The sequence below is a fragment of the Nilaparvata lugens genome, chromosome 5, assembly GCF_014356525.2.
Source record: "Nilaparvata lugens isolate BPH chromosome 5, ASM1435652v1, whole genome shotgun sequence".
Lineage (NCBI taxonomy): Eukaryota > Metazoa > Arthropoda > Insecta > Hemiptera > Delphacidae > Nilaparvata > Nilaparvata lugens.
The window spans coordinates 16,760,224-16,787,262 of NC_052508.1; the positions used below are offsets into that span (position 1 = coordinate 16,760,224).

Consider the following 27,039-nt stretch of genomic DNA (forward strand, 5'->3'; position numbering starts at 1 on the left):
GACAAATATTTATGACATTCTTGACACTAAAATGATTCTTGACTTCGAATTCAAAAGCTAGACTCGAGATGTTTGATTACGAAATAGTAAAATAGTATGGAGCAAATGATTTGTAGTTGTCTTTTATACAAGCATTATAAATTTACTTTTTGTGTAGTTGAGTAGTTGACAGTGTGGTAATAAATTTTTCAAATTAATTGATATTTTGACAATTTCTTAGTCTTAGCATTATAATTAATATCAATAGAGCAATATTATAATAATTTCTACCTTGGAATTGAGCACAATGAAAAAAATAATTTATTTATATTTTCAAAAATAAATTTATTATAAAATTATGAGAAGTAAAATTGTAATAATTTGTCGTACAGTAAATACTTCTTAACTAATTCGTAATAGTCATTTCAATGAGCACTAGAATAAATGGAAGAGCTACTGAATGGAAAAGCTAAATGGAAAAATACTAGCCTATTGGTATTTAATAAGAAATATGTAGTCTGTCAACACAATTTTCGAGCCGTAATTGAAGCAAACTGATTTTATAATAATAATAATTTTCTTTTATACAAATTTTTCTCAAATTACATGAATGATTAGTTTTACAAATTGAATTAATCATTATACAACTTATAGGCTATCTATCATACATGAAGTAAGAATCTATCAAGATTTTCCTATTATAATTTTGTGGCTGCCCCATGAAGCTAACTTTAGCTTATATTGGGGCATTTTACGAGTACATACTCAGAGATATTTTTGCAAGATTTGAATTTATAGATAAAAAATTTTGGAAATACAAATATTTTTCCTAAAAGATTAGGAAATACAAATTTGTAGATGTGTTTATTTCGTGGTAATAATGTAAGAATGATATTTATAATTATAACTATAATAATAATAATCCCAAGAGAATCTAATTCAGATCACTAAAATTTAGATTGATAAATATGAATTAGTAATATAATTTTATAAGAAGTATCTAAGATCGATAGAATGTTGGAAAAAAATCAGGTAACCTTGATTCCCAAGATTTTCCTAAATTCAACAACGTAATACTCTTTATGCCGGGTGCACAAAAGCCGTGATTTATTCCACGAGAACCAATATAATTATATGAACAAATATTTGCCGTCATATATTTGCCGTTCATATATATATGAACAAAGAAAAGCCGTCTTTTTAAAAACTCTGATTGATTCTCGTAAAGTTAATCACGGTTAAAATTTAACCGGCTTTTGTGCAACCGAGCCTTATGCTTTGAAATTTGAAGTACGGAACGAAAGGCAATATCCGGAATGATATTTTGCAACTAGCTTATCTCATCCCTCCCTACTCCTTATCTTACTCATAGATAAAAAACTTTCAAATTTGAAAAATATCCATTTTCTAGAAGGATGAATAATCTCTCTGAAATTCTGGATGTCTTTGGATGTTTCAGAGTTGAATTATTATACATATATTTATATCTACAGGCCTGGAGGATCAATCTGAAAAGGTATAAGCCTATGGAAATTTCGAAAAGCTATCCTTCTTATGAACCACTCTATCTTGATAAAAATTACCATTGCTTGTCTTCTTCAAGTTTTTTTTTATATTATTAATACTATACTAATAGTATTTATGTTCGCCGCATACAATATTCTCGATAAAGAGCACAGAAGTAGATCAAAGAACAAAAAAATCACGACATAGATAACTATTGAAACCACGCCTTCAGTCACGCCATCCTCCCACCTCTCTTTCCTAATTGGTCATAATTGTGTAGCTTCCCCTACTCTTCCCTGATTGGTCAACGAGTAATCGTAGTTTCAAATTCTAACACTAGATGACAGCTGGAACTGGGTTACGAACCAAGGTCTATAAATACAGGTCATGACACAATCCAGTGATGCATTGCAAAATCGCCATTTTGTGGGGTTCTAGTTCACCAATTTTACAAATTTATTTTCCGCTGTTATCATTGTAGATTAAACATATTGTAACATATGTAGAACCTACAGAATTAGAGTATTTGGCAAAATACTAGAAACTGAATTGTTGATTTTTAGATTAGATTGATCGGAAACTTTAAACATTTTTTGCAGTTGGCCTCGCATATTTCTGTCTTGTCCCAATGCCTTATGAATCATAATCCTCAAGTTACGAAAATAAGAACAATTTTTAATAATAAATAATAGAATAATTGAAGCATTTATTATTGAAATTTCATTATTAAATTAATTTGATTATTGGTCGTTTACTCACCGCCAGTTGAGGCAGAGCTTCGTTGGGAGCCAGACTGGCCTGCTGGTCGGCCCAGGCGGCAATTGCGGCAGACGCCACGCGGTACTGTGCCCACAGACGCACCGCCTGCTGGTAACGGCCGCAGACGCTCTGCAAAGAGTCGGCCGTCTCCTGCCAGACGGTAACTGCCTCCTGGACAGCGTCGGCGATCTGCTCGGCCACTTCCGGCACACAGTCGGCCGTCAACGGGTCGGCCGCCCCTCGCAGGTCGTCTATCTCACTCTCCTTCTCGCTCAGGCTGGCTGACAGGTCCTAAAACAAACAAAACACATTATCGAAATTAGTTGAAACAGTATGATCATGAGTAGTCTAATATTTTTTCCACCATTATACATATTATAGAGGAGTCCACTTTATAATGGCAGTGGAGAAAGATAGGAGAAAAACGTTGCCGATCCTCTGTCTTGTCAATGCCTTCTATAGACGGTAACTGATACAGGTTTAATGAAGTAATATTAACTGTTCATTCTCGTTTAAAATAATGAATTATATTTTATCAAGCAAGAAAGTATATTTTTTCAATAGTTTCATAATGAATTTTTATGATTAAAATGAAATATTTAGTTAATCAATTATTAATTCTACATAGTTAAAAGACTATCTGGCAACAAAGCAAAGCGAGAGAGAGATAGCGCTATCTGCTTTGTTGAATGATAGACAAGGATAGCAATATCATTGCTAATCAATCACTGACATTATAAAGTGGACCTCACTATAGTCCACTATATGTGAAGAGTGATGTTTCAAGTCCTGTTACCCAATTATAAGTGTTTGGAAGTGTTAAGTGTTGATTGTTTAAGTGTTTGTTAAGTGTTGAGTGTTTTTGTAAGTGTTAAATTTTGTTCTCTTGCAAGAATTTGCAAGTCCTGTTACTCAATTGTGAGTGTTTAGTAGTTTATTTCTGAGAGAAAATTTTGTTCTGTTGCAAGAATTTGATAGCCCTACTCAGACCCGGCATTTGCGAGTTGGGCTGTGTAACATTCTGTGTGTATTCCAATTATCTCATGAACAGAATGTCTTTTTCTATGAATATAGAATATTACAGAATAGAATGACTTTTTTATTTGATGACGTGGCGAAGTTTGAACAGTAATGTCCGCTCTACAACTTAACCACGTCGTTAGCAAAAATACAAATACAATACAAAATAAACAGATATAATGAGAAAACGATGAGAGAATAACAGAATTCTAAAAATGCATATCAAACTCAAATAAAAAATAAGTAGACAGGGGTCTCATTGATTAAGAAAATTAATTAATCAGTTTAGTAAAAATTGAAACCAAAGATGAATTTGCTGATTCCATATTATGAACAGTGAATATGGAAATGAGGAAAAACTGAGTAGTCTACCTAATAGCAGGGAATATTATGGTGAAAAGAGTCAAAACGTGTATAACTTCATTGGGTGGACATTTAGAGCACATTATTTGATGGGATTTAGTAACTAAGAAATGAGTACCTAATGAAAAATTGCATTTCTATTGTACAGGCTAAAATAACTAGACATTTTTATTACTACTGAATTATATTAAAAACTGGGTAACAAGACTTGAAAATAACCTCGATGCACCCAGTTGGTGACTGAAAAACTTCTCTATTCTGACTAAAATGAGACAGACAAATATGATTAAGTAGTATTTTAACGAAATTTTAAGCTTTGTACCGTAATGATATCTATTTAAATTCGGGTAAGGAATAGTTAGGGTTAGCCTGTTTTTCTGTTCCATTATTACTAATTAAAATTATATGTGTAGAACTAATGAGTGAATAAATGATAATGAATAATTTTGTAGCAAAATCTAAGTCCCTGATTGAATATAAATAACCATGCTTCGTTGAACTGGTTGAACGTTTTATTATAGACATTAGTTTTTAATCGTTGGTGCATAATAATTGAGAGATATATTACTAAAAGTGAATGTTTGTGGAACGGGAGATATAATAAAGAGTTAACAATGATTGTTGAACAATCAGTAAACAAGAAAAGCGTGATGAAGAACACTAATTTTGTGTTGTTTTTTCACACAAAAACTTATGATGAAAGAAAATGTTGGAAAACTGATTCTCCTTCTCCACTGTCACGCAATGCTTTAGCACTACGTCGCTATTAGAAAGTAACTTGAGACCATACTTTTTAATGTTCCTATTTTCCTTTCAACCAAACAACGCTTGTTAAACAATAAACATTCAATGAAACATTCTAATTTAGATGTTGACAAACAAATTATTGACTAGCGTAATTTTAATCTACTCACGCACCCCAATTTGTGACTCAATTAACATGTCAAGTTTGATACTTTACTAGCATTCACACTTTATGACTTTCACGCGCTTTCCTTACGCTCAGGGGGCTCATTCCTGAAGGGCGCATTACTAATTCCGTTAAAATATTCTTATCAATATAAAATTTTTGACATTTTTCCTCCCCGTGTAGAATCACTAACATTGTTAACATTTCCATTGAATTGACATAAGTGGAAGTGTATAGAACAACTAAAAAAAGTGAGTACACTGACTTACAATGTAATTTTTTATTTTATCTGAGGCATGTGCAAACTAAAAACCTCTGCCTTTACCCTCACTCTTAGATAAAATTATAATATTTGTGAACAAACTATTCAAGATAATTATATTATTATGATTGATTTGATTTTATGCTTATGTCAATAAAATTAGTATGGTTATACGTAATTCTTTGATTATGATTGATGGTTATCAATTAACCTTCCGGCAGTCGCGCTGTTGTAAAAAGTACAACAGTGTCCACTCCACTGAGTTGCAGTATCAACCAAGCAATGGTTCAGTCTTTTAGGTGCTATTTAGTCGCGACAGTGCATGAGTCGCACTATGCATAAGATAGGGAAAGACTGTATACGGGGACTGTAAATGAACCAATAACAAAGAATTGATAACTTCATAGGTAGAATTGATAAGAGTTCATAGGCGTAAAATAATCCAAGAAGATGGAAAAAGTAATTATACAATTAATTAATATGTTTTGACAATAGAAAGAGTACATAACACTTGGAAAATTGGATGTTGTACAAAATACAACACGCGACTGCTCGTGTGATTGAGTAGGGCGCGACTACCGGAAGGTTAATGTAAGAATTTAAATTACTAAAGTTTACAATTGAAAATCTGAAAAAAAACATTACAAATTTGATTGGGATACGAATAAAATGGCGGATATTTTTGGAAAAAGAAACTATTACATCATGAAGATGCCAATACTGAAACGTCAGTGTGTTTCAACATTAAGCGACTGTGAGGTTGAATATCCAGTGTATCTTTCTAAATTTCCAGGATCCATTGCAGACAAGCTCTTTGATTTCGAAGGGCCAGAGGTGATATTTTCTATACCGCCACAGCACCATCATACCGAAACTTGAGGCAGAAGATGTTTCAAAAAATGTTTGAATGTTCAAATATATTAATAAAATTATCCACATTTATCAAATATTCGTTCATACTAAAGATTATCGTTTAGGATCGATATGGAATGTTTGTTTGATTATATTATTTGATAAGAAAGCAAGTTTTTGATAATAAATACTTTTGAAATCCCCACGAAAACGGTAAGCAATTATAAATTATTTTGAAAAATAATGTGATTGATTGCTAGTGTTTTGACCAAAACATACAGTTTTCTATAAGTTTTGTATCCTCCAACAAATTAAAACAATGATAAGAGAAAGGTTTATGAAATAAACTGACGAACATGTCAGTCACACTTGACTGCAAATTTGATGAGAGCCTACAGCAAAGTGAGGCATTCCTCATACAAACTTGGCTCTCCATTCCCTCACGAAAACGAGCGGCATTCATTCCCTCTCTCCCTAATCATTCTACGTCCCTTTCTATCGAACTATCTCTCTCAACAATGATAGCATGATGCAATAGATTTCATGTCCCAAATAGAATATTGTGCGCATAGCAGAACTTTGCAACTATTAGAGGTATTCGTAACTTGGATGTTACTTTGTGTTCCTATCACGGATATAGATCAACAACTAACCTCCAGTATAATTTGACTCCGATCTACCACATGGCAATGTAGTGTGAAATAATTTTGTTGAGGTGATACACTTAGTACAACTACAATCAATTCACGGCAACTGTTATTCCATTAAACAGAACGGAGCAATGGATTTGAGTTGATAGGATTGTAGGCCTATCCTAGTTTCTGGATTATTGCTGATGCTGTTACACAACATAAATTAATTGCTGCATAATTCGAAATAGTTTTGTGACTTTCTTGACATGCATGCACACATAATTCGTTAGTTAGGTATTCCATGACATTTATTTGGCTATTCATCTACTCCAAAACAATAACTGCATTGCGTTTGCTCAGTTAAGTCTAGAACTTAAATTTAAACCCTAACCCAGTCGAGGGTTTAAAATCACGCTGTTTCAAGTTCTGGACTTAACGATTTTGGATAAATCTTTGACTCGGGAAGAGGCGAGAATCTAATTCAAGTCCTGGAATTATAAGCCCTTCACTCAGAAAGCGAAATTATAAACTCCAGAGTCTAACGTGATCTCTAAACTCCAGGGTCTACTTGAGTCCTCGACTACGTTAATGCTCTGACTCGGAAAGCCAATTTTCTGACTCCATAGTTTAAAGCCAGTTAAAGTCTAGAACTTAGCTGAATCCCGAGCTCGGAAACCGGCCTTAGTAATATTAAAATGATAAGAGTTTAAACTGACCTCAAGCCGTTCGGTAGCCTTGACCAGCCGCTCATAATCGACAGATCCCTGCACAGCCAGTATCTGCATCATATAGTCAGCCTGATGCGCAGATTGCTGTACGCGTTCCAGCTGCGTGTGGAAGCGTTGCCAGAGTCCGAGACGTTGCATCAGCATTTGCAACAGGTTGCGACAGCGTTGCTCCAGTCGACTGTGAGCGTCCTGCAGCGAAGAGATCTCGCGCTCCACGTGGACCGGCGACACAGAGACACGTGTGCGCATTGGCAGATTGTGCAGTAGCTGACGCTGCAACATTAGGTCTTGCCATTGTTCTTTCAAGGCATCACTTACTCCCTGCAAAGAAACAATGACAGAAAATCATAAATAGAAAAATAAAATAAAATAGTATCAACTTGTTTATTTATTTTCCACATTTAAATTTGAAAATGACCTTTGGTCGAAACTAGTCGTTGTAATATTTTAAATAATAAAGGGTACTTCAAGTTTCAATATTGTTTTATTAATCCTATTATATTAAGCGAGCAATTTCTGTATTTATATATCTGGTTATTTATGTTTTACAGATCTCGAAAACGGCTCTAACGATTTTTATGAAATTTGGAACATAGTAGGTTTATGATATAAAGATTCGATTGCACTAGGTCCCATTCTTTAGAAAACTCGCTGAACGACATTAAAAGGATAATTCATCCTTAGAAAACACATGATAATATTTCGTCGTCTCTCAATAACAGAAGATGCGTGTGTGCCTGTGTGGGAAAAAGACAGAATTATTTCCAGCTGTGTAATCATAATCAATCAGCGAGAAATTTTATCTAGCTAGACAATTTAATCGATTTTATCAACATAATCTGATTTGTTGACATGACATGATAATCCTCCTAAACTAGAGTATATAATAATTTTCAAAGTTGATCATTATTTGATAATTTCAAGTGATTAGTGAGTGTTATTTTGTTATTCAATTTGGTTTGTATATAATCTAAATTATAAATTTTTTGTTTTCAAATGTTTGAACAGGAAATTGAACCTGAATTCAAATGTATGGAACATAACCCACTTTTTGGACTATTATAATGTATACATCGAAATTCGGGAAAGAAACAGTTTTGGGATGTGCATGTTAGTACTTCCCCAATCATTTTAAAGAATTGTGTTCGGTTTATCAAAAGTCAATAAATAAATAAAGAGCGAAGCTCGGTGCCCCGATATTCATGAATAAATATAATAACAAATGATCAAAAATAAGAATCTTCCACCAGTATTCATTAATTTTCGAATCACTTGATAATGGCTTTAATGTCCGAAACATGTTATGACAAAAATAATTTAAAAGTGTACTGAGATTTATATTAAAAGTAACCCTGAAGAAAAAGACAACAATGAGAAAATATAATTTTTTTCAATATTTCATTCAACCCGGTTTCATACGACGCATAATTTACTCCATTATGCTATTCCATGAGAAAAGTATTATTCTTCTTAATATTGAATTATAATAGCACTAGCAGCTCGACTAACCGGCAAAAATTGAAAAGTCTCTTTTAGTCATCACCAGCAAGATAAAGGAAAACGAGACATTGTATAATAATCAAATGTGATAAAGGGATAAAGCATATTGTTTGAATCATTGTTTACTCCCTGCACACAAATTATTAGGAGGAATTGAGAGATTTGGAGAATTTAATGAGTTCAATTGATAAATAATTTTTCCCTGAAAACTAATAACAACAGCCAAAATATCGAAATTTTCAAAAAGAGAATGCAGAAACAGTGGAATCAGTAAAGTCAGTATTGAATTTTATAAGGAAATATCGAAATTTGCAGAAAATAATGCAGAAACAGTTGAGATATTTCAGAATTATTCTATATGTATAAGTTTATTTTTTTGAAGGGACAGATTCAAAGATCCAGGGGTTCAAAGAACCTCAGACGTCAACCGAAGCTTATTCTGTGTCCCAAGTAATTATTCTATAAGAAAAACCTATATTTTGATAATATAAAAGTATAATCGTATTGTGCTGTATCCCTCTCTAACAATAAGCTCAAAGTATACCGTACCGTATATAACAATATATAAAACAGTTGCTAAGGTTCCTATTGTTAACAAGGTTAATTCTGATTTGTATAAGGTTTGCCAGAAGTTGAGGATCTTTTTTTGAATGTATGTATTGAATACCCAATTAAAAAATCATGGGATACTGCTGCTGCCTCATTGATATTCCTCTCCAGGGGTCATTTATACACATTGGATCCATGAAATATAGAATAATGATTCACTCATATGGAAAACTTTCATTATTCCATGTTTCATTGGTCCACTGAGTATACATTTCACCTGGAGATAGTCACATTGAGGCAGCAGTGTCCCGTCTCAATCGTTTTAATGCATTTATTCAGAAAAGATCGCCAACTACCTGCAAATCAGAAGTAAAATTTCCAGCTTTTCTGAATTTGGGAGAGAAATAGTACAAGGAGTATCCTTAGTTTTTCTCCCCAAATCAGTGCTTTCATGAAAAAATATGAATAAATAAATGCTGTTTTCAACCATATCCTTAGAATAAGATTTTGACTGATAATTTCCTAGTTGTTGACGCTTTTGAAAAATATCGAAAAATCTATACAACTCGAAAACTAAGGTCGATATAAAGAAATTTTACAAGAGATTTTGTTGCAAATTTCATGTAGAATCTTTGGTATTCGGCTGTTGAACTTTTCGCGGGACACTCCGAATAGAGTGATTTTTTCAGTTCTTTTACACTACTGTGTGTGGTAATTTATTTGTATTGAGAGAAATTGACTTCAGAGATTTTGACTTCAGATATTGTTTTTGGTGAGATATAGTGACATTTATCTATAATGAAACACTAGACTATTGACTAAAAATATTACTAATTTAGTATACAATATATTGCTCTCCAAGCAATTCTAATTTTTTTGAAGTTAAAAAAACGACTAGCAGTCATTCTAAAAACAAAAACAGAATCTGCATTTGTCGACCAGGTAGGTAATACAAGAAATCACAAACATAAATACCGACCTAAAAATCATACACATAAAAAAAGGACCAGAACTATAGTGAGGTCCACGTTTTAATGGCAGTGGAGAAAGATAGGAGAACAACGTTTCCGATCCTCTGTCTTGACAATGCCTTCAATAGATGGTAGCTGATACAGTTTTATTGATGTAATATTAACTATTCATTCTTGTTAAAATAATAAATTATATTTTATCGAGCACGAAATTCATTTTTCAACTATTTCATAATGAATTTTCATAATTAAGATGGGATATTTTGTTAATCAATTATCAATTCTACATTGTTAAAAGACAATCTGACAACAGAGCAAAGCAAGAAAGAGATATCCGCTATCCGCTTTGTTGAATGATAGACAAGGATAGCAATACCATTGCCAATCAATCAATAACGTGGACCTACTATATAGACACAATAGAACAATTTGAAATATACTTCCAATTTAAAAGCGATAAACAATGTATATTAAACGAATCTCAACTACAAATCCCATATCCTCTATGATTACTTTCTCAGTCATAACAAACTCAATAGACACCAAGAGCAGCACAATAAAAATTTTCATCCTATCCTTCTACTTGTCTATGAGTGCAACCAGGAAGATGGCGAACCTGCCGAAACATCTCGTTGTAACAGTGAGTGATTGATTCATTTATTGTAAAAATTCTGACTGCTAGTCGTTCTTTTAAATAGCAAAAAGTGATTTAATAATAAGCAGTTCGTGATGGAAAACAACAACGAACAATTCTAAATGATCTTTTGTATTATAAATGCAGTTTCAATTGTCAAAGCTGTTTAAGGTGTAACTCACCATGCAGTTGACATGCGCCTGCTGCACCTTGTCATGACCCAGCCTTGTGTTTGCCTCGCACTGGTCGAGCACACAGGTGGCCCTGGCCTGATCACGCCTGACTCTAGCCAGCCCCCGCCTGATGGCCTGCAGCCGGTCTCGCAGCACCTGAGCAGCCTCGAGCTCGTCGCCGAGTGCCGCTTCCAGGGTTCGAGCACCGCCCAGCAGGCGACACACGCGGTCGGACTCAGCCGCAGACAGCAGGCAACCTACGCAGCCCAGATCGTCCTGGATGCGGGCCACGCCGCTGCTCAGCACCTGACAATCAAATACAATAGAGATTAAAGTCGAGTAAATCAATGAGATTTTATCCGAATGTTGGTCGGATTGAGAGAATTCACCAACATCTCTTTTTTGTGGGTACTTGTCTATCTGGATGTTATGCACCAACAGTAATCATAATTTATTCCATCTTTCTGATCAACCCAGAAACAAAATTCTAGTATAATGTATATTTGGCCTGTAAATTTTGTGATCTTTATGATAAGTGTTTTCTTAACCTCATTTGGACTATATTTATCAAAATTAGGGAAAGAATAGTTTTGGGTTTATCCTGTTGATTCTTTCCCAATCATTAATTTGATATTGTGATTGTGAAATGTAATAAATAAGTAAACAGAATATTGTCTTGATAGTTATGTCAAGAATATAAGAGAGTGTTGTCTATAGTAATAAAAGTAGAGTAGTTAATGAATATCCATAGTGATAAAATAAGTGAGGTAAAAAAAAATAATGAATAAATAACAAAAGTAGGCCTAACCTATTTCCATATCATTATTCATTATTTTCTTTTTATTGCCCACATGACCTTTTCGCTTGTGCGTGGGTAATGGGAAGTGCGACGGTGAGTTATGAGATGATCAAACGTCCATGCCTAAATCGATGAGATTCTGCGGGATTCAAACCCGTGACCAGGTAGCACTAGCAGACTGAAGGGTGCAACGCCTTAGTCAACTCGGCTATCTGGCCATTCATTACACATGTCGTCATATCTTGTTGCGTCATCACAGCGAAAGGCTTCCAGCAAAATGTTTTTGAGGTTAGGTTTTTTATCTCCGATTTTTTGTTTATTTTTTCTTCGCTGCTCTATTTAACGTTATATTATGTTTCTATTATTACCAATTACAATTTGTAATTTTCCAGTGGTTTATTGATTGTTATTAGTTGTTTATTTTATATAAAAAGCCTCTCGCTGATGACAAAATATATGTATGATGAACATGTTTATCATGCATGTCCTACAGTGAGTGGCCAGCCTTATACTATTAATACTCTTCCAATAATCCGATCTTAGAACAGGAGGACAGAAAAATGAAAAACATTTAAAATTTTAATATATAAAAATTTAAAGGTTTTTACCTGCAACCGCTCAATGTACAGTTGAAGTTCTTCTTCGGTTTTCATCACTCCATGCATATCCGAAAGTATTGTTGCAAGCTCTTTCAACTCCCTCTCCAACAAACTCAACTTGTTATCCAACGAGACTTCTTGCCCTGAAAAAAATAAATTCAATTTGTTAATCAACGCAACAAATAGCCCAATTATTATCGATAGAATTCTTTGCAATATTATCTACTTACTCTAGGATAGTCCAGCAGTCGCTGATTATTGCATGCATAACATTATTTGTATATGATTTATGAAACTATAGTGTAGTTATAATAAAGTTATGATTATTTTTGGCGTTATAATAACGCCACGTTATAATAAAGTTGTGATTATTTTTGGCTTCAAATTTTTCTGAAATAACTTAATTTATTCAAAGTGCGGTGATATTAAGTGCAATATTTGACTATAATTTGGCATTTTAATTATTCTTAATTCAAAATTTCTAGCTCATATATATCTTTGGAGTGAACTTTGAACTTTAACTTTCCTCAGTAAGAACATAACCTATTTTTTCGGACAATTCATTATTCATCAAAATTTGGGAGCAGAATAGTTTTGGGCTATGCCTGTTGTTCTATCCCGATCATATTCATATGATTTGTAATTATATCAACAAATAAATAAATAAATTATAATAGCAGTGTTTGATTAGCAATGGTATTGCTATCCTCATCTATCATTCAACAAAGCGAATAACACTATATCTTTCTCTCTTCGCTCTGTTGCCAGATCGTCTTTTAACAATGTAAAATTAATAATTAATCAACAAAATATTTAATCTTATTATGAAAATTCATTTTTGAAAAATATAATTTCACGCCTAATAAAATATAATTGATTATTTCAAACGAGAATGAACAGTTAAATATTACATGAATAAGCCTGTATCAGCTACCGTCTATAGAAGGCATTGACAAGACAGAGGATCGGCATCTTTGTTCCCTTATCTTTCTCCACTGCCATTATAACGTGAACCTCACTATAGTATTAAATTTGATTTTAGAAAATGTAGATAAGTGGAAGACTGCAATACAAGGTTTATTTATAATCTATTTATTATGTACTTGAGGAATGTTGGTGGATAATATTTTTGGGAAGGTAATGTTATAGAAATTAATATTCAATTTCAGACTCAATTGATTTTCCCATAAATACAATACAAATAAAAATTTATTTCATTTTCCATTTATGGAAAATGAAATAACAAATTAAGATTATAAAATAGTGACAGGCCCTACCTCTTCGACTAGATGGTTGAGTTTGTGGCACGAATATTGATTTTGTAGAACTTTTCCATAATAGAAGAGACTTGAAATGATGTCAAAAAAGCTGATGATGTGTGAGCACACACGAAAGCATGCTCCTGTAAAATATCAATTTTTATTTAAATGAAGTGGATTTTTGACAACATTTCAAGTCTCTTCAATTACTATAGATGGTTGAGGTTTCAACGCATGAAGTTGTGAACAAGAATGATGATCAGTATTTATTGGATCTATAATACTATATTGGAATGATAACCTGTATTGACTGACCAACGTTATAACTGCTAGTAGCTGTGTTCTGCATCTGAGCGATGGAAGTTGCCAATTTCTGCCAACGATCTTGCAGTTGTGTGTGGAATTGCCGCTGCAGATTCTCATCAGCCACTGTCACAATTCTCAAAGATGTGTCGAAATGTTCGCTGGCTTCATTTCTAATGTGGTTGTGCAGCTCAAACTGAGCCTTCAGCTCCTGCAATAGAGCAATTAAATTAGTAAATTAACCTTTGTTCTCAGAGATGTTGCAGAGTTGTTTGATTATAGAAAACCACAATATTTCGTCATAATCTACTAGGATCTAAGATAGATTTAGACAAGATTTGAGATTCAATGATTATATCATCATCGTCCACTTGTAAATATTGTTAAAAAAGTTTATTATCGAAGTGTAAATACAATTAATGACGATGATACCATGAGTATAAACTTTATGAAGATATTACCATGAGTATAAAGTTTAAATTTTTCTACAGACTAGTAGACAAAGACCATGGGCCATATGAATAAAGTTTGTCAATTGCTTATACTTCTAAAATATGGAGCATTTGCTTCATTTTCTATGAATAAACGTGAGCAAAACCTTTTGCTCATGCTCATCAAAAAAATAGTTTGAGCATTTGCTCAAAAGTAAAAGCTTCTGCTCAAAATTGTATGAATAAACTAGAGCATTTGCTCAACTTTTGAAGAAAATGTTCAAAAAAGGTGAGTCTAGTCTAGAGCAACTTATCACCTTTTGCTCATAGTAAAAAGGCTCAACTAATTCGTATGAGGAAGAGGAAACTATACCAGATACGATCACAACCAATAGTTGAGAACTATAAAACTCTTTTTAGATTCAACCATGATATATATCACCATTATCTCTACAAAAGAATAAATACAAAAGATACCTGTTATAAAGATAACCAAAAAAGGAAATAGGCATTTAAGAAGATGAGAGTGTAGACGATTATAAGAAGCTATTGATATTATAAGAATATGCTGAAGATTATTATACAGATGACATTTTTTCACGCTATTATTTCAAAATTCTAAACTCAACTAACCTAAAACTCTATTCATAAATAGAAAACAGAGCAGACGACGCAAACACAAGCGGTGCCCCCTATTTGCATATTTAGCGCTTCCATGAGCTATAAAAACAAAGTAAGGCTACAAAAGCGAATCAGCTGATGAAAAATCTTTAAAATACGTGAGCATTTGCTCCAGAGTTCACAGAAGGTAAGAGTATAAGGTGAAGCTTATTCATATCAAAATGAGCAAATGCTTTTGCTTCTACCTTTTGCTAATGAGCAAAACCTTATGCTCCATGCTCTTGTGCTCATGAGCATTTGCTCTGGTTTTATTCATATGGTCCAATATTCTTTCATAAGGAATATAAGATTTAACAAGAAAAATTAAATGTGTAGCAGTTATTGTAAGTACCGTATCCAATTTGTTTAATTATTATTGTAAGGAATTGAAAGACTTGAATCAGTATCAGTATGTAGCGGTTTTAATCTGGAGGTTCATCTCAATTTTTTCCATAGAAAAACGAGTAGTAGTGTAGTACCTGAATATTTATTGGGATTTAGATCTCGCTCTAAATGAACCATATTTTAAAATGCCATTATTCAATCAATTTTGTGATTATTCATCCATTTTGATTGAACCCAGCCCTTATATCATATTTAGTGAAATATCATAGTTCACTGCAGATACAAACATTTTATTATCTCTACTAGATTTATTTGAAACATGAGTTAACACATTTCAAGTTGTGAACGGTAATCAATTCAACTCTTTTTATTGGAAAAGCAAGATGGCTAATTACTGAAAAAATGAGGGAGAATCAGTTTTTTTTCTAAAGACAATCATGAGGGTTTATGCATCTATCATAAAAGTGCATACCATCAGATGTACCATAACTTCGTCTGTCATTGAGTACGATCTGGGAGGACCTGATCCACTGCCCCTGGTGCACCGGGGCAGACTAACCGCGTTCCATGGGAGCTTTTGACAGTTCATAAACCAGTCGCCATCTTTGATTATCCTGCACCGGTGCAGAATTCATGGACCGGTCGGAAACATATGATACACAAAAAGCTAACCGGAACCGGAGAGCTCCTATTGGTCGAAAGTTTTAGCGTCATAGGAAGTGAACAGTAGATGCCTATGAAAAAGGTAAAAGTTGAAATGGAGGAGGAAAGCAAATATGAGGTACTTTATTCGTTTGAAAATATATTATATCCCATTATAAAGAACGTGGAAGAAAATTCATTACTGGCAGGTAAGTTTATTTTGTATTAAATTATCGACGATTAACTTAGTTTGGTATGACTATCTTATTAAAATAAGTTATGTATGTGTTCATTACGGGATCTATCCAAAAATGCCTTGGCGTTGATTGAGAAATTGTAATTATTAACGCTTTGTTAATATTCCATAAGGACATGAACATAAAATTAATTAATTTACTCACACTAATTGTAGAATACAAGAGAGCATAAGTTTGTTTGAGAGCATAAGCATGTTTGTGTTTTGTAAGACATAGCCTACATTTATTTGTGTGAGACCAAACAACCTCCAGTGTTTACACACAATAAAATAGGTTTCAAAAGTGCGCGCCAAACTGCATGGATCGGTTCATGTCAGCCATCCCATGGGAACACTAGCGGTGCACCATAAAAAGCTGGTTTGGCAGCCATTTTGTGGTGCACCAGGGGCAGTGGATCTGGTCTTCCCAGAACCTACTCATTGGAATGATCTAATTTGTTCACACCGGTTGCACAGAAGTCTGTTAACTTTGATCCCTCACGAGAAACAATAAGAGAATCTTTCTTCTCAGGAAAACCTTTCCTGATTGGTAAATCAATCATTTTATTTAATAGAATGCATCACAAAATTGGTCCCGCTAATTGGTTCACGTAGAATTTAACAGGCTTTTCTTAAAAATCAAAACATGACATAATACATCGGAACATAATCTCGTAAATTGAACAAATTTGAACGGCAACTAACCCAGAACTGCCTCATGCTGGGTGATGTATCAGTGGAGTTTGCCGCTATCGTCTGAGTGGCCGACTGAATCCAATTCTCGAGCCGCGATGTGAGCAGGTCGTATGCTGTCCACGACTCTCTGAACGCCATCAGCCGATTCAGGCTGGAGTTGACGTTATCCTGCAGCTCAAGCAGCATACTCAGATGTTCTTCATAAGACGATTCGAGGCCTGGTGAGTGCACCAGCAGTTGTAACCCGTGTACCAGGCTCACTAGTTGGTTGATTTTGGCCTGGTGGGCGGCGATGTCTGATACCAAGGTCTGGAGAAAATAAGATATAAAAATTATATGAATGAAATTTAACGTCGAATGAATATAGGAACAATTAATAATCCTTGGATACACGACTTAGTTTGTTCATTCTACTATCAGCTACAGTATTTTTTTCCACTTTATACCATATGTGTTAACTACTTGAATATACGGTTATTTGAATAATTCTGATTCATTTATCGATTTTTCAACAATTATTGTTGTTTTTCTCATCATTGAATGAAAAGTGTCCCTGATAATTATTCATTTATCGATTATTTAAAACATTTATTGTTGATTTTTTCATCATTGAATGAAAAATGTCCCCCTGCCTTAGAAAATGTGAGTATATAAGCAAACAATAATGGATATTCCAACCTATAAACTCATAAATATTGGCAAAAGAATATTGGATGCCCGTTTTAGAATACTATCCGAAACATAGCAAGAGTTCTTTATCAATGTGAATCTCAAGTGAATTTTTTTTGTGTAGTTGAGAAGTTGATGGTAATTATTCATATTGAATGAAAAAGACTAAGAAATTGTCAAAAACCACAGATCTATTGATACATAGAAAGACCGGTTTCGGTTATTACACCATTGTCAATCTCTGTTTTAGTTTATCAGAGATTGACAATGGTGTAATAACCGAAACCGGTCTTTCTAAGTATAAATAAATCTGTGGTTTTTGACAATTTCTTAGTCTTTTTCATTCAATCAAATGAAATTCTTGAATCTGTGAAGTGAAATTCATGAGTACAATACAGTCCTAGGTCTCAGAGTTTACCAAGGATTGTAGACAAACATGGATAAGTACCTGTTTTCAATAGATCTAAAATAGTGCCAATTTCCGGTGCTCATTTCAAAAATTTCAATTTTATCAACATAGTGGAAGAGTAACATCATTTAGTCCGTGTAAACCTCAGTTCGCAGAACGGGGTTTATTTCTTATTACGAAAGAGCCGCGTTGTTACCGTATTTCTGTCGATTTTATCACTAACCTTTCTTTTCCTTTTTTCTTTCATTTCTCTCACAATTTGACAACATGCTATCTGACTTCATCTGGCAGCACGGTACTCCATAAAAGTTATGCTGCAATGTAATGCCGCATCTACATGTTGACTCAATGAAGCCCAATGTCGGCCAGAGCAAGTGTGTGGCTGGATGGTTTGCCAGCGCTGGTCTTCATTGGCCTTCGTAAGGAATTGCACCTTTGGCCTTTACCAGGCTGGGTCAGTTTAATGGGCTAGCGATTGGGCCAACATGTGGCTGCACCATAAGGTTAGCACAGACTATAGTTTTTGTTCTACCAATAAATGAGTGGCTGTGACAAATACTGATCTTCTCAATAAATACTAATTCACAAATTTCTATCTGTCCCTACCTGATAAAGCGAAATATACTGCGCATAATCGGTTGAGTTGACAGTGGCGAGGTCAGGCACGCGTTGCCTAGCAACCTGGAGCCAGCCACGCTCCTCGCGCATGCTCTGTTCAATGACCGTCCACCGCGACGCAGCGAGCGCCATCTGCTGCGAGCGGCCAGCAGCCAAGTCCAAGATGGCGGATGCGCGCGCATATAGCCGGTCGTGCAGTGCCGCGTGCTTGCCGCGAGTCTCCGCGTCCAGGTGACCTTCCAGCGACTCGAGGATGCCCTTGCAGTGGCTCAGGTTCACGAAGAACTTGCGGTGTTTCTGCATTTCGTCCTGCAATACACCATATCATTAGGTATTGGCTATTCCAAAGTAATTTAACTTGAAGAACACAGGCAAACATAACATTTTTGTTAGTTAAAACTTGGAAGCTAAAACGTCGAGTTTATGGATTCATGTAGTTCAAGTATCTAACTCTTTTCAGTTTAAACAGAGATAGAAATCAGTTGTTCGTTTAAGCCTGAAATACAGCACATTATAATATATGCGACCATATCTGACTTGTTGACTTTGTGGGGAATACTCACTATTTATATATTGTCTCTGCTGCTGTATTTACTTTTTGCTCGACCTTTATGTCTTTATTGGGCAGAAGTTCGACGTTTAATTTCAAAGTCTGGGCGTACACTTGGTTAGTCAAGACAAGACTAGTCACGTTTAGTCACAATACTTCACATTGCTGCTTATGACGCAACACACACTGATTAGTCATTGCAATTAGACATGTCTTCATAAGCAGCTATGTGAATTATTGTGACTAAACGTGTCTGATCATGTTTTGTTTTGTCTTGACTAACTGGTGTGCACCCAGCCTAAAAGTCAAGTGGTAAGTGTTGTTGAACCCGTTTAGGAGTTTTCTGACTAGGGTTGACTTATTTAGTGATCCATGCAAAGATGTAATACTATTTTAAATGGGCATGCTTTAGTACCAAAACACCTTGATGAATTTCAAATAAATACAAAATGAATTTTTGGAATCGTGACTCTTTGACGGATATCAATAAAAATTATTGACCGTTTGTCTACTAGAGGAATATTTCACCATATACCATCTTCTTTATCAAGTAGTTCATATTCAAAGTGAAACTAACAATATCTTATCATTTCACCATAATATAGAAAAATTTCGCAACTTATTCGTCTCTAGTGTAAATCTCAGTTCATAAAATTGTCATCTAGTGATAATAATTTTACTATTATTAGGTTTTATTGTCTATAATAATTGCTTCAACTATTGAGTTTTATTGTTTAAGCTTTATTTTATTACGTTTGTGTCTTTTTATTTTTACACGTCTTATTCATAACTTTAATTTACTACATCACTACAACACTTTTAATTACAGTAATTTACTACTACACTTGCAGCAAATTACTATAGCATTTGTATTTTTTTAATACAGTACAGGATTTAGAAATAATATCTCACCTGAAGATGAGGCAAACTAGTGACCGAGATTGGTGCCTCCACAATGTCCTCAGCTACGTCGACAATTTGAAGGAACTCCTTCAACGTTTGTTCATACTCTTCTATGAGCAAGATCATTTGCAGCAGTTTCTCTCTTTCGTTTCCAATGGTTTGACCTATTGCTTGTGTAGAGTTGTGTGTGGAATACAATTCGGAGGGAATCTCACGGGCCGGGTAATCTCGGAGTAGCGCTTGTGCGCATTTCAGGAGTTCAGCTACTTTCTTTGAATGATTTTCATTCAGTTTTTCAAAATTATCCAGTTTCTGAAGTTTCTCCTGCAAAACAGATGGATATACAGTCATACTCGTCAAGATGGAATATTTATTATGTGAATATTTTCTTTTTTTGAAATAATAATGTAAAATATTTCTTCTATGTTTGTTTTTGAAGCATCTAAATTTAAAAATCTACTTTGTGAAAATAATAATTAAGTACTGGAAATTCTGTGAAGTGAACAACTAAAATATTCAACTATTTCGGACTACGTGCAACCTTATCAAAATTTGGGAGAGGAATAGCACAAGGTTACCTTATTTTTTCTCTCCCTATCATTTCTATGATGTACTTATTGTATGAATCAATAAAGAACCAATGAATAAAGATGATACTTTGTTTTTAAATACATTTTTTTTACATACTTTGTTTTATACTTTGTTTCGTGCATCAAGTCTGTTGTATCATCCCATATTTGTAATAAAATATTATAATGTCACACAATATTATTAGTATTATTATTATTCCCAATATAAGCTGAAATTAGCTTTATTTGTTAGCCACTAATTCATAATATTATGAAAGTCTGAAAAGGTTTCTACAATGCATATAATAAATTGTGTCAACAATGATTGAGATTTATTTAGTTGCTATGATGGCATATATGTACTAATAATTATTATTGAATGAAAATACAAATTAAATGCTGTGAATCACCACGAAGCAGAAGTGCAGAAGTGCTACAGCAAATATTGACAACAGGGTAAACAGCCATACGGAAATTCGATGAGCGCTATTCAAAAATTATTTGTCAGCGGCAATTAGAAAGTACTGGGTTCGATTCCCGGGCTGACAAATAATGTTTTAATAGTAGCGCTCATCGAATTTCCATATGACATTTAATTTGGATTTTCATTTAATAATAATTATTAATTCATTAGCATTTGAATAAAAACAATATATCAGTGATTTTCATCTGTAGTCATATATATATTATTACAAGCTTCATTGTTCAGCTCGCCAAGTCAAGTGTATAGCCATAGCTAAATTTCAACCAAATTCAAATGGCAACCCATGAAATTGATTTTTCATCGAACATTTTAAGTTTTCCCAAATACAAAAAATTCTCAGCCAAAAAAAACTATAAGATCGCTGTGAAAACTGAACACCAAATCTGTTGCATACTACACTAGAGGCTACGGGAAAACCTCCAGACTTTCCAAATTCTTCCCCCCGGCACCCTTGATATCCCCCAACTACTTTGAACACATTTAAATTTGTTCCCAAAAAAAATATTACAAGCTTTATTGTTCATATACTGTCATAAAGAGTTTCTATACTTTCATATGAAATGTAAGAAACATTTTGAACGAAAAAATAATAGTATTGTATTTATTTTCAAAGTCCCTACCTATACCTTTTGTTTTAATTGTCTAATCTGGTCTAAATTGAGCAATCGATATAACATGAAGCACTCACCTCAATTGAAGGACAGTCCTTTGCGACCAGATCTTCAAGTTCTCGTTTCTGCTCTTCGACTAGCACACTGATGTTATTCACTCGATTCAAGAACTCCTCCCATCTGGCCAAGTCGTCAACGGCACTCGATCTTGAAGCCTCAACCATGCTTTGCACGGCTCTAGCTTGCTCTTGAAGCGTGTTGATGAAAGCATTGATTTCATTGCGCGTATCATCACTACATACACCACTACAATTGTCTGTTGCTTTTTTCAGTTCGGGAATAATTGACTCTAGAGTATTGACTTCTTTTTGGAGTGCGTTGATATCTGATAAACTCTCCTCTGGGTTAGTGCCGTGGTTGGATGATTGCTGCAAACACACCATATTTAATACAAACATATATGAATTCTGGGCTACTTACTTGTATTTATAAAATAGAATTGTAGTACACTTTGAAATTAATAGAATAATAGAATAAGAATACAAATTATAACTTCTAATTTTGGTGATCCATAACATCTTCAGGTTATAAAAATACATTTCAAATTAATAAATCAATAAATAAGAATGAAATAATTTTAATACTTTTATTTATATGGAATTTATATTTATAACCTGAATATGGTGTGATCACCGAAACCAGTAGTTATAATTTGTATTCTTTTTCTATCATTTTATTAATTTCAAAAGGTATTATAATTCTATTTTATAAACACCATATTTAATACAAACATGTATAGCAGTTCTATACAATTATTCTATCACATAATATACAATTTGTATTTCATAGTAAATATTGAAATAGTTCATTTTTTGGCATAGCGAAATGGGATACATTTCATTCACTACATCGAGAAAATAACATAAGATTTCACTCCTAATAAGGAGCTCCGTCAGCATTTCATCATTTTGCAATGCCAAAATTGAGAGTTCTTTTTCAATTTACAGTGAAATACAAGTCGTATCTGTAATAGAATTTTAATAAGTGGTTCATAAAGAGAAACAGCATTGATTTTTCAAATTAATTTACAGAGTTTGCATTATTGAAACAATATCTGGACAGCTTGTGGAATAAAAAGCCTTTGGTTATTGGATTAATAAAATATTAAGCTAAAATTATTTATTTATTAGGTTAGCACAAACAATACAATGATTTATTTCCTTATATTGATGAAATAAATTTCTAGTTGAAACATTCAGTTTACAATTTTATAGAAAGTCATATTACAACTTTACTGGCCGAGTTCAGCTTTGTTCAATTTTCTAATCCAACGTCACAAGAATAAAACTCTTTGAAAAATTCGGCATAAGCACAAGTATTATTTTAGAAATAGTTGAACTGGGTAAATTCGTCTACAATTTAAAATCTTTATTAATGACAAATTAATGTTTCCCAGAAAACAATTCCAGGAAAGCTATATTGCGATGATAGATGATTCCCGTTCTCAAAAATAAAATGGAAATTATACTTATTTAAATCATTTAAGAGGAATTAAATGAGATAAGTCAGAACCAGAACAGTTGAGAATACACTTAAAATAATATTTATATTCATGATTATATTAGATTTTATTCAGGTAGGATGTAAGTCTTTTAAATAATTATTTTTCTGTTAATCAATAGCAGAAAGAAACCCACGAAAAGGTTATAAGAAAATACTCGGTTACATTTTATTCAAGTAAAGAGATAAAACAAAATAAATCTTATAGCACCCTCGGTTTACACCATCTTCAGGTTCTAAAATAGAATAAAATAAATTATTTATTTATTATAGAGCCTGAATATGGTGTAAACCGAAACTAGTTGTTCAACTATTTTAAAGTTTTTTAAAGAATAAAGGGTGCTATAAGATTTATTTTGTTTTATTAATTTAAAAGCAGCCCATGTCAATAAGTGTTTTCAAGTGAAGAGTTATTTTCTTTAATAGGTTGAAAAAAACAATCTGAAATTATTGAAATTTTACAAATTTTAAGCTTAAGTCTTTGTTGTACAAGTAATTAATACAGAACTCACAAAATATAATAAAGCCATTCTTCGATGCAGAAGCACTTGAAATCGAATATAGAATGAATTTATTAGAATGGAAAAAGCTGCTGGTGTATTTTTGTAAAGCAATCATTGTAATAATAATAATTATTGAAAGCAGAGTATGTTATTCATTTGAGAGTGATATTTGAATGAAGAATAATCTCGATAAACGCTTGATGTTCCAATGATTAGTTGATGGGATTTGCCAAGCAAATAGTATGTTTCAGGAAAAAAATATTATAGAAATGTAATAATGAAGAATATTTTAGAGAAAAAAGGGAAAAAATTGAGGCTATTACCTTATTTTGATGAATTCTGTACTCGATGATTTCCAGCCATGTTGAAATTGTTTCAACTGTGATGGTGATCGTCTCTTGGATGGTTACAGAGTCCTTGTTTGCCGAAGCAGTTTGAATATCCTTGATGTTGTCCTTGATTGATGCAGCTCTCTCTTCGGGCGTGACTTGTGCGTCATCAGTGGATGTCAAGTAGACAAGTTGAGTTGAATGTAGAGGATCACGCATATTTTGTAACCTCTTACTGACAGTATACCCGGTTTGCTTCCACTGGCGAGCCAGTTTTTCATTAGGATCTTCAATGGGTTCGTTTTCACTAGTGAGAGATACCTGTAATTTTGATGTAGATGGATCAGGTTTACCTGTGAACTAGTTTGGGTGATGGTGAGAGAAGGATCATTTGTGGTTGTGGAATCAGTCTTATGAGAATCGGTCACTTCTGCTATTGTACTTTCAGAACCAGAATTCACACTCAATGAAGAAATGCTCCTGTCTGGACTGTTGAATCCAACTTTCTTAGGTGATGTAACTACACTGCCTGAAGTCTCACTGTCATCACCAACAAGAGGTTGAATTCTCTCTGATTTTGTCGGATCTATCAAATGTGGGGCACTCTCACCAGCCTTAGATTTTATCTCATCTCTTGATGGTGATCTCTCATCCACTTTCTTGCCTCTCTGTTTCTCCTCCCTAGGAGCAGCATCCACTCGATCTTTCTTTGGAGGAACCGATTGAGTGTGAGTTTCCAATTTCGGAGTAGGTTCACGAGTATGAGATTTCCAAGAAACTGGCTCACTGTCTGTGCTTGGTGAATCTTTATCACTGGGTTCATCAGTTGTACGTTTATCAAACTGTTCATCCTGATCAATCTGTTCATCTTTTGGAGGTTTGTCTTTCTTCTTTTTACCTTTCTTACTCTCCTCAAAGTCTGAAGTCACTTCAGATAACACTGGAGAAATAGGGGTTTCAGTTGAAGGCTCGTACGAGAGAGTTGCCTGAACTTCAATTTCAAAATCCTCATGTAGTCTCTTTTTATCCCTGAACTTACTCCGTTTGGACTTTGATTTTTTAGCATCTTCTATAGTGCTTGGCACCTTCTGAGCTGGTGATTGCTGTGATTCAACTGGTTCTTGTGCCTTGTCTTCCTCCTGTTTCTCAACTGGAGCCTCACTCTTCTTGCCATTTTCTGTGGGAGATCTACCTGAAGCATTCTTCTCACTTTTCGCTGATTTGGAAGAGTCAGAGTCAAAAGCTTGCATGCAAGAATCACTCACTGGTGCTGGGGAAATTTCTTCAATTTTTGTAGTTGTCACAGTGAAATTAGTTGTATCTTTCTTCTGTTTGACAGGTGATTGGATAGGAACCTCAGTGGTTTGAGACATAGATTCGGAAGTTTCAATAGGGACAATTTCTTCCAGTTTGGTACCAGAAACAGCAAGGTCTGAGAAAGAAACGTTTTTCTTAGCAGGCTGTTTGTCCTGTAGTGGTTCAACATCCACCGTTTGTGATGAGTCATCACTAGTCAAGAAAAATTCGGATGGTTTTGTTTGAGTTGACAGTTCTGTTGTAGCAACTGTTGGAGGAGGAGAGGTCTGTGAACACTCTTCCTCAGTTTTGATCAGGTCATTCTGTTCAATCTGAGAAGCGATGGGTACTTTGACTGGTTCCGGTGAAGTTTGAGATGTTTGCTCAACAGATTCAAGTTTCTCTTCAGTATCAGTTTGCATGGAAGATTCAATATTCTCTACGTCTTCTACCATCTTGACAAAGTCTGTTTGTACCTCTCCTTCACCAAGTGAGGGCTGATCAGTTTGCATTGTGTAGTCCAGAGTCTCAATTGTCTCTTTCACTTCAGGCTCTGGAGTGATTGTCTGCATAGTTCCTTCGGCAGTTTCTCTTGGTGAGGTCTGAATAGATATTTCCAAAACCTCTGGTTTAGGTTCAGATTCTGGAGTTATGGTTTGTGAGTAGATCTCCTGAGTTTCCTCTCTGATGGTCTGTATAGACGACTCCACAGTTTCAGCCTTGGGTTCAGCATCAGGAGAGACAGTCTGCACTAGTTCATGTTGGGTTGGCACAATTTCCATGACCGGTACAGATATAGCAACTGCACTTGAGGCGAATTCTTTCAAGTCTCCACTTGGAGGCCTTGAAGGAACTGCTTCCTCCACTACCTTCACTGGGGACTCTGCAGACTTGTCACTTAGATCCTTAAAAGAGTCAGATTTATTCTCTTCCTCAATCACAGATTCCTTGTTCAAAACAGGACCTGCATCCTCTGATTTTCCTTTTTGTTTCTTTCCTTTCCTCTTTGAATCTTTTTGCTTTGCAACTATGGGCACATCAGCTGGTTCATCGGTTGGTACAAAGTCACTGGACTTGGGCTCCACACTTGATGGCTCCTTATCAGCTTTGTTCACCTTCATCTTCTGTTTCTTCTTCTTCTTAGTCTTATTCTTACCGATATCTGAATCCTCTGCTAATGATAATTCATCCATTGTTGTTTTATCTTCAGCTTCATAACCTGGATCTTGTATACTGATACTAGCAGTTGAGTCGGTTCTTGGTGACTGAATTTCGAACTCATTTTCAGTTGGTTTCACTGACTCTGAGGAATGCGAGTGAGGAACAGAAATTTCTATAGACTCAGCAATACTTGTAGCAGCTGATAAGTCTTCAACTGGACTATCAGATTTTTTACCTTTCTTCTTCTTCTCACTGCTTTTAGACGAACTACTTTTTGGAGAATCAGATTTTACAGGTGCTTCAACAATTTTGGCTACCTCCACTGTGTTTGGTAATTGTACATACGTCTCTTCTTTCACCAGTTCCATCTCTCCAGTTGGTTCTAAGCTCTTCTTTTCCATCTTCACAGTTGAAACTAGTTTTGGTGACACCTTATTCTTGGATGGTGATCTATCCTTCACACTTGTTATTATTTGTACATTTTTGATTAGAGCACACGCTAAATCTTCATCCCCTACTTGAGTATCCTCCGTTTCTACAACAGGATTGTCTCTGTGATTGTTATATTTT

The 27,039-nt window shown here is 34.3% G+C and overlaps 1 protein-coding gene across 1 annotated transcript in view; it reads right to left on the minus strand.

The window, feature by feature from the left end:
- Nucleotides 1-27,039, minus strand: part of LOC111053775 (mucin-17) — a 57,837-nt gene that overhangs the window by 12,356 nt on the left and 18,442 nt on the right. The window contains exons 5-15 of the mRNA XM_039429392.1: nucleotides 24,455-27,004; nucleotides 24,007-24,365; nucleotides 21,698-22,048; nucleotides 19,966-20,280; nucleotides 18,492-18,812; nucleotides 16,817-17,116; nucleotides 13,811-14,009; nucleotides 12,246-12,379; nucleotides 10,848-11,144; nucleotides 7,000-7,332; nucleotides 2,245-2,535 (exon numbers count right to left, since the gene is read on the minus strand). Coding sequence (XP_039285326.1) covers nucleotides 2,245-2,535; nucleotides 7,000-7,332; nucleotides 10,848-11,144; nucleotides 12,246-12,379; nucleotides 13,811-14,009; nucleotides 16,817-17,116; nucleotides 18,492-18,812; nucleotides 19,966-20,280; nucleotides 21,698-22,048; nucleotides 24,007-24,365; nucleotides 24,455-27,004 — 5,450 coding nt within the window. The remainder of the gene's footprint in view (nucleotides 1-2,244; nucleotides 2,536-6,999; nucleotides 7,333-10,847; nucleotides 11,145-12,245; nucleotides 12,380-13,810; nucleotides 14,010-16,816; nucleotides 17,117-18,491; nucleotides 18,813-19,965; nucleotides 20,281-21,697; nucleotides 22,049-24,006; nucleotides 24,366-24,454; nucleotides 27,005-27,039) is intronic.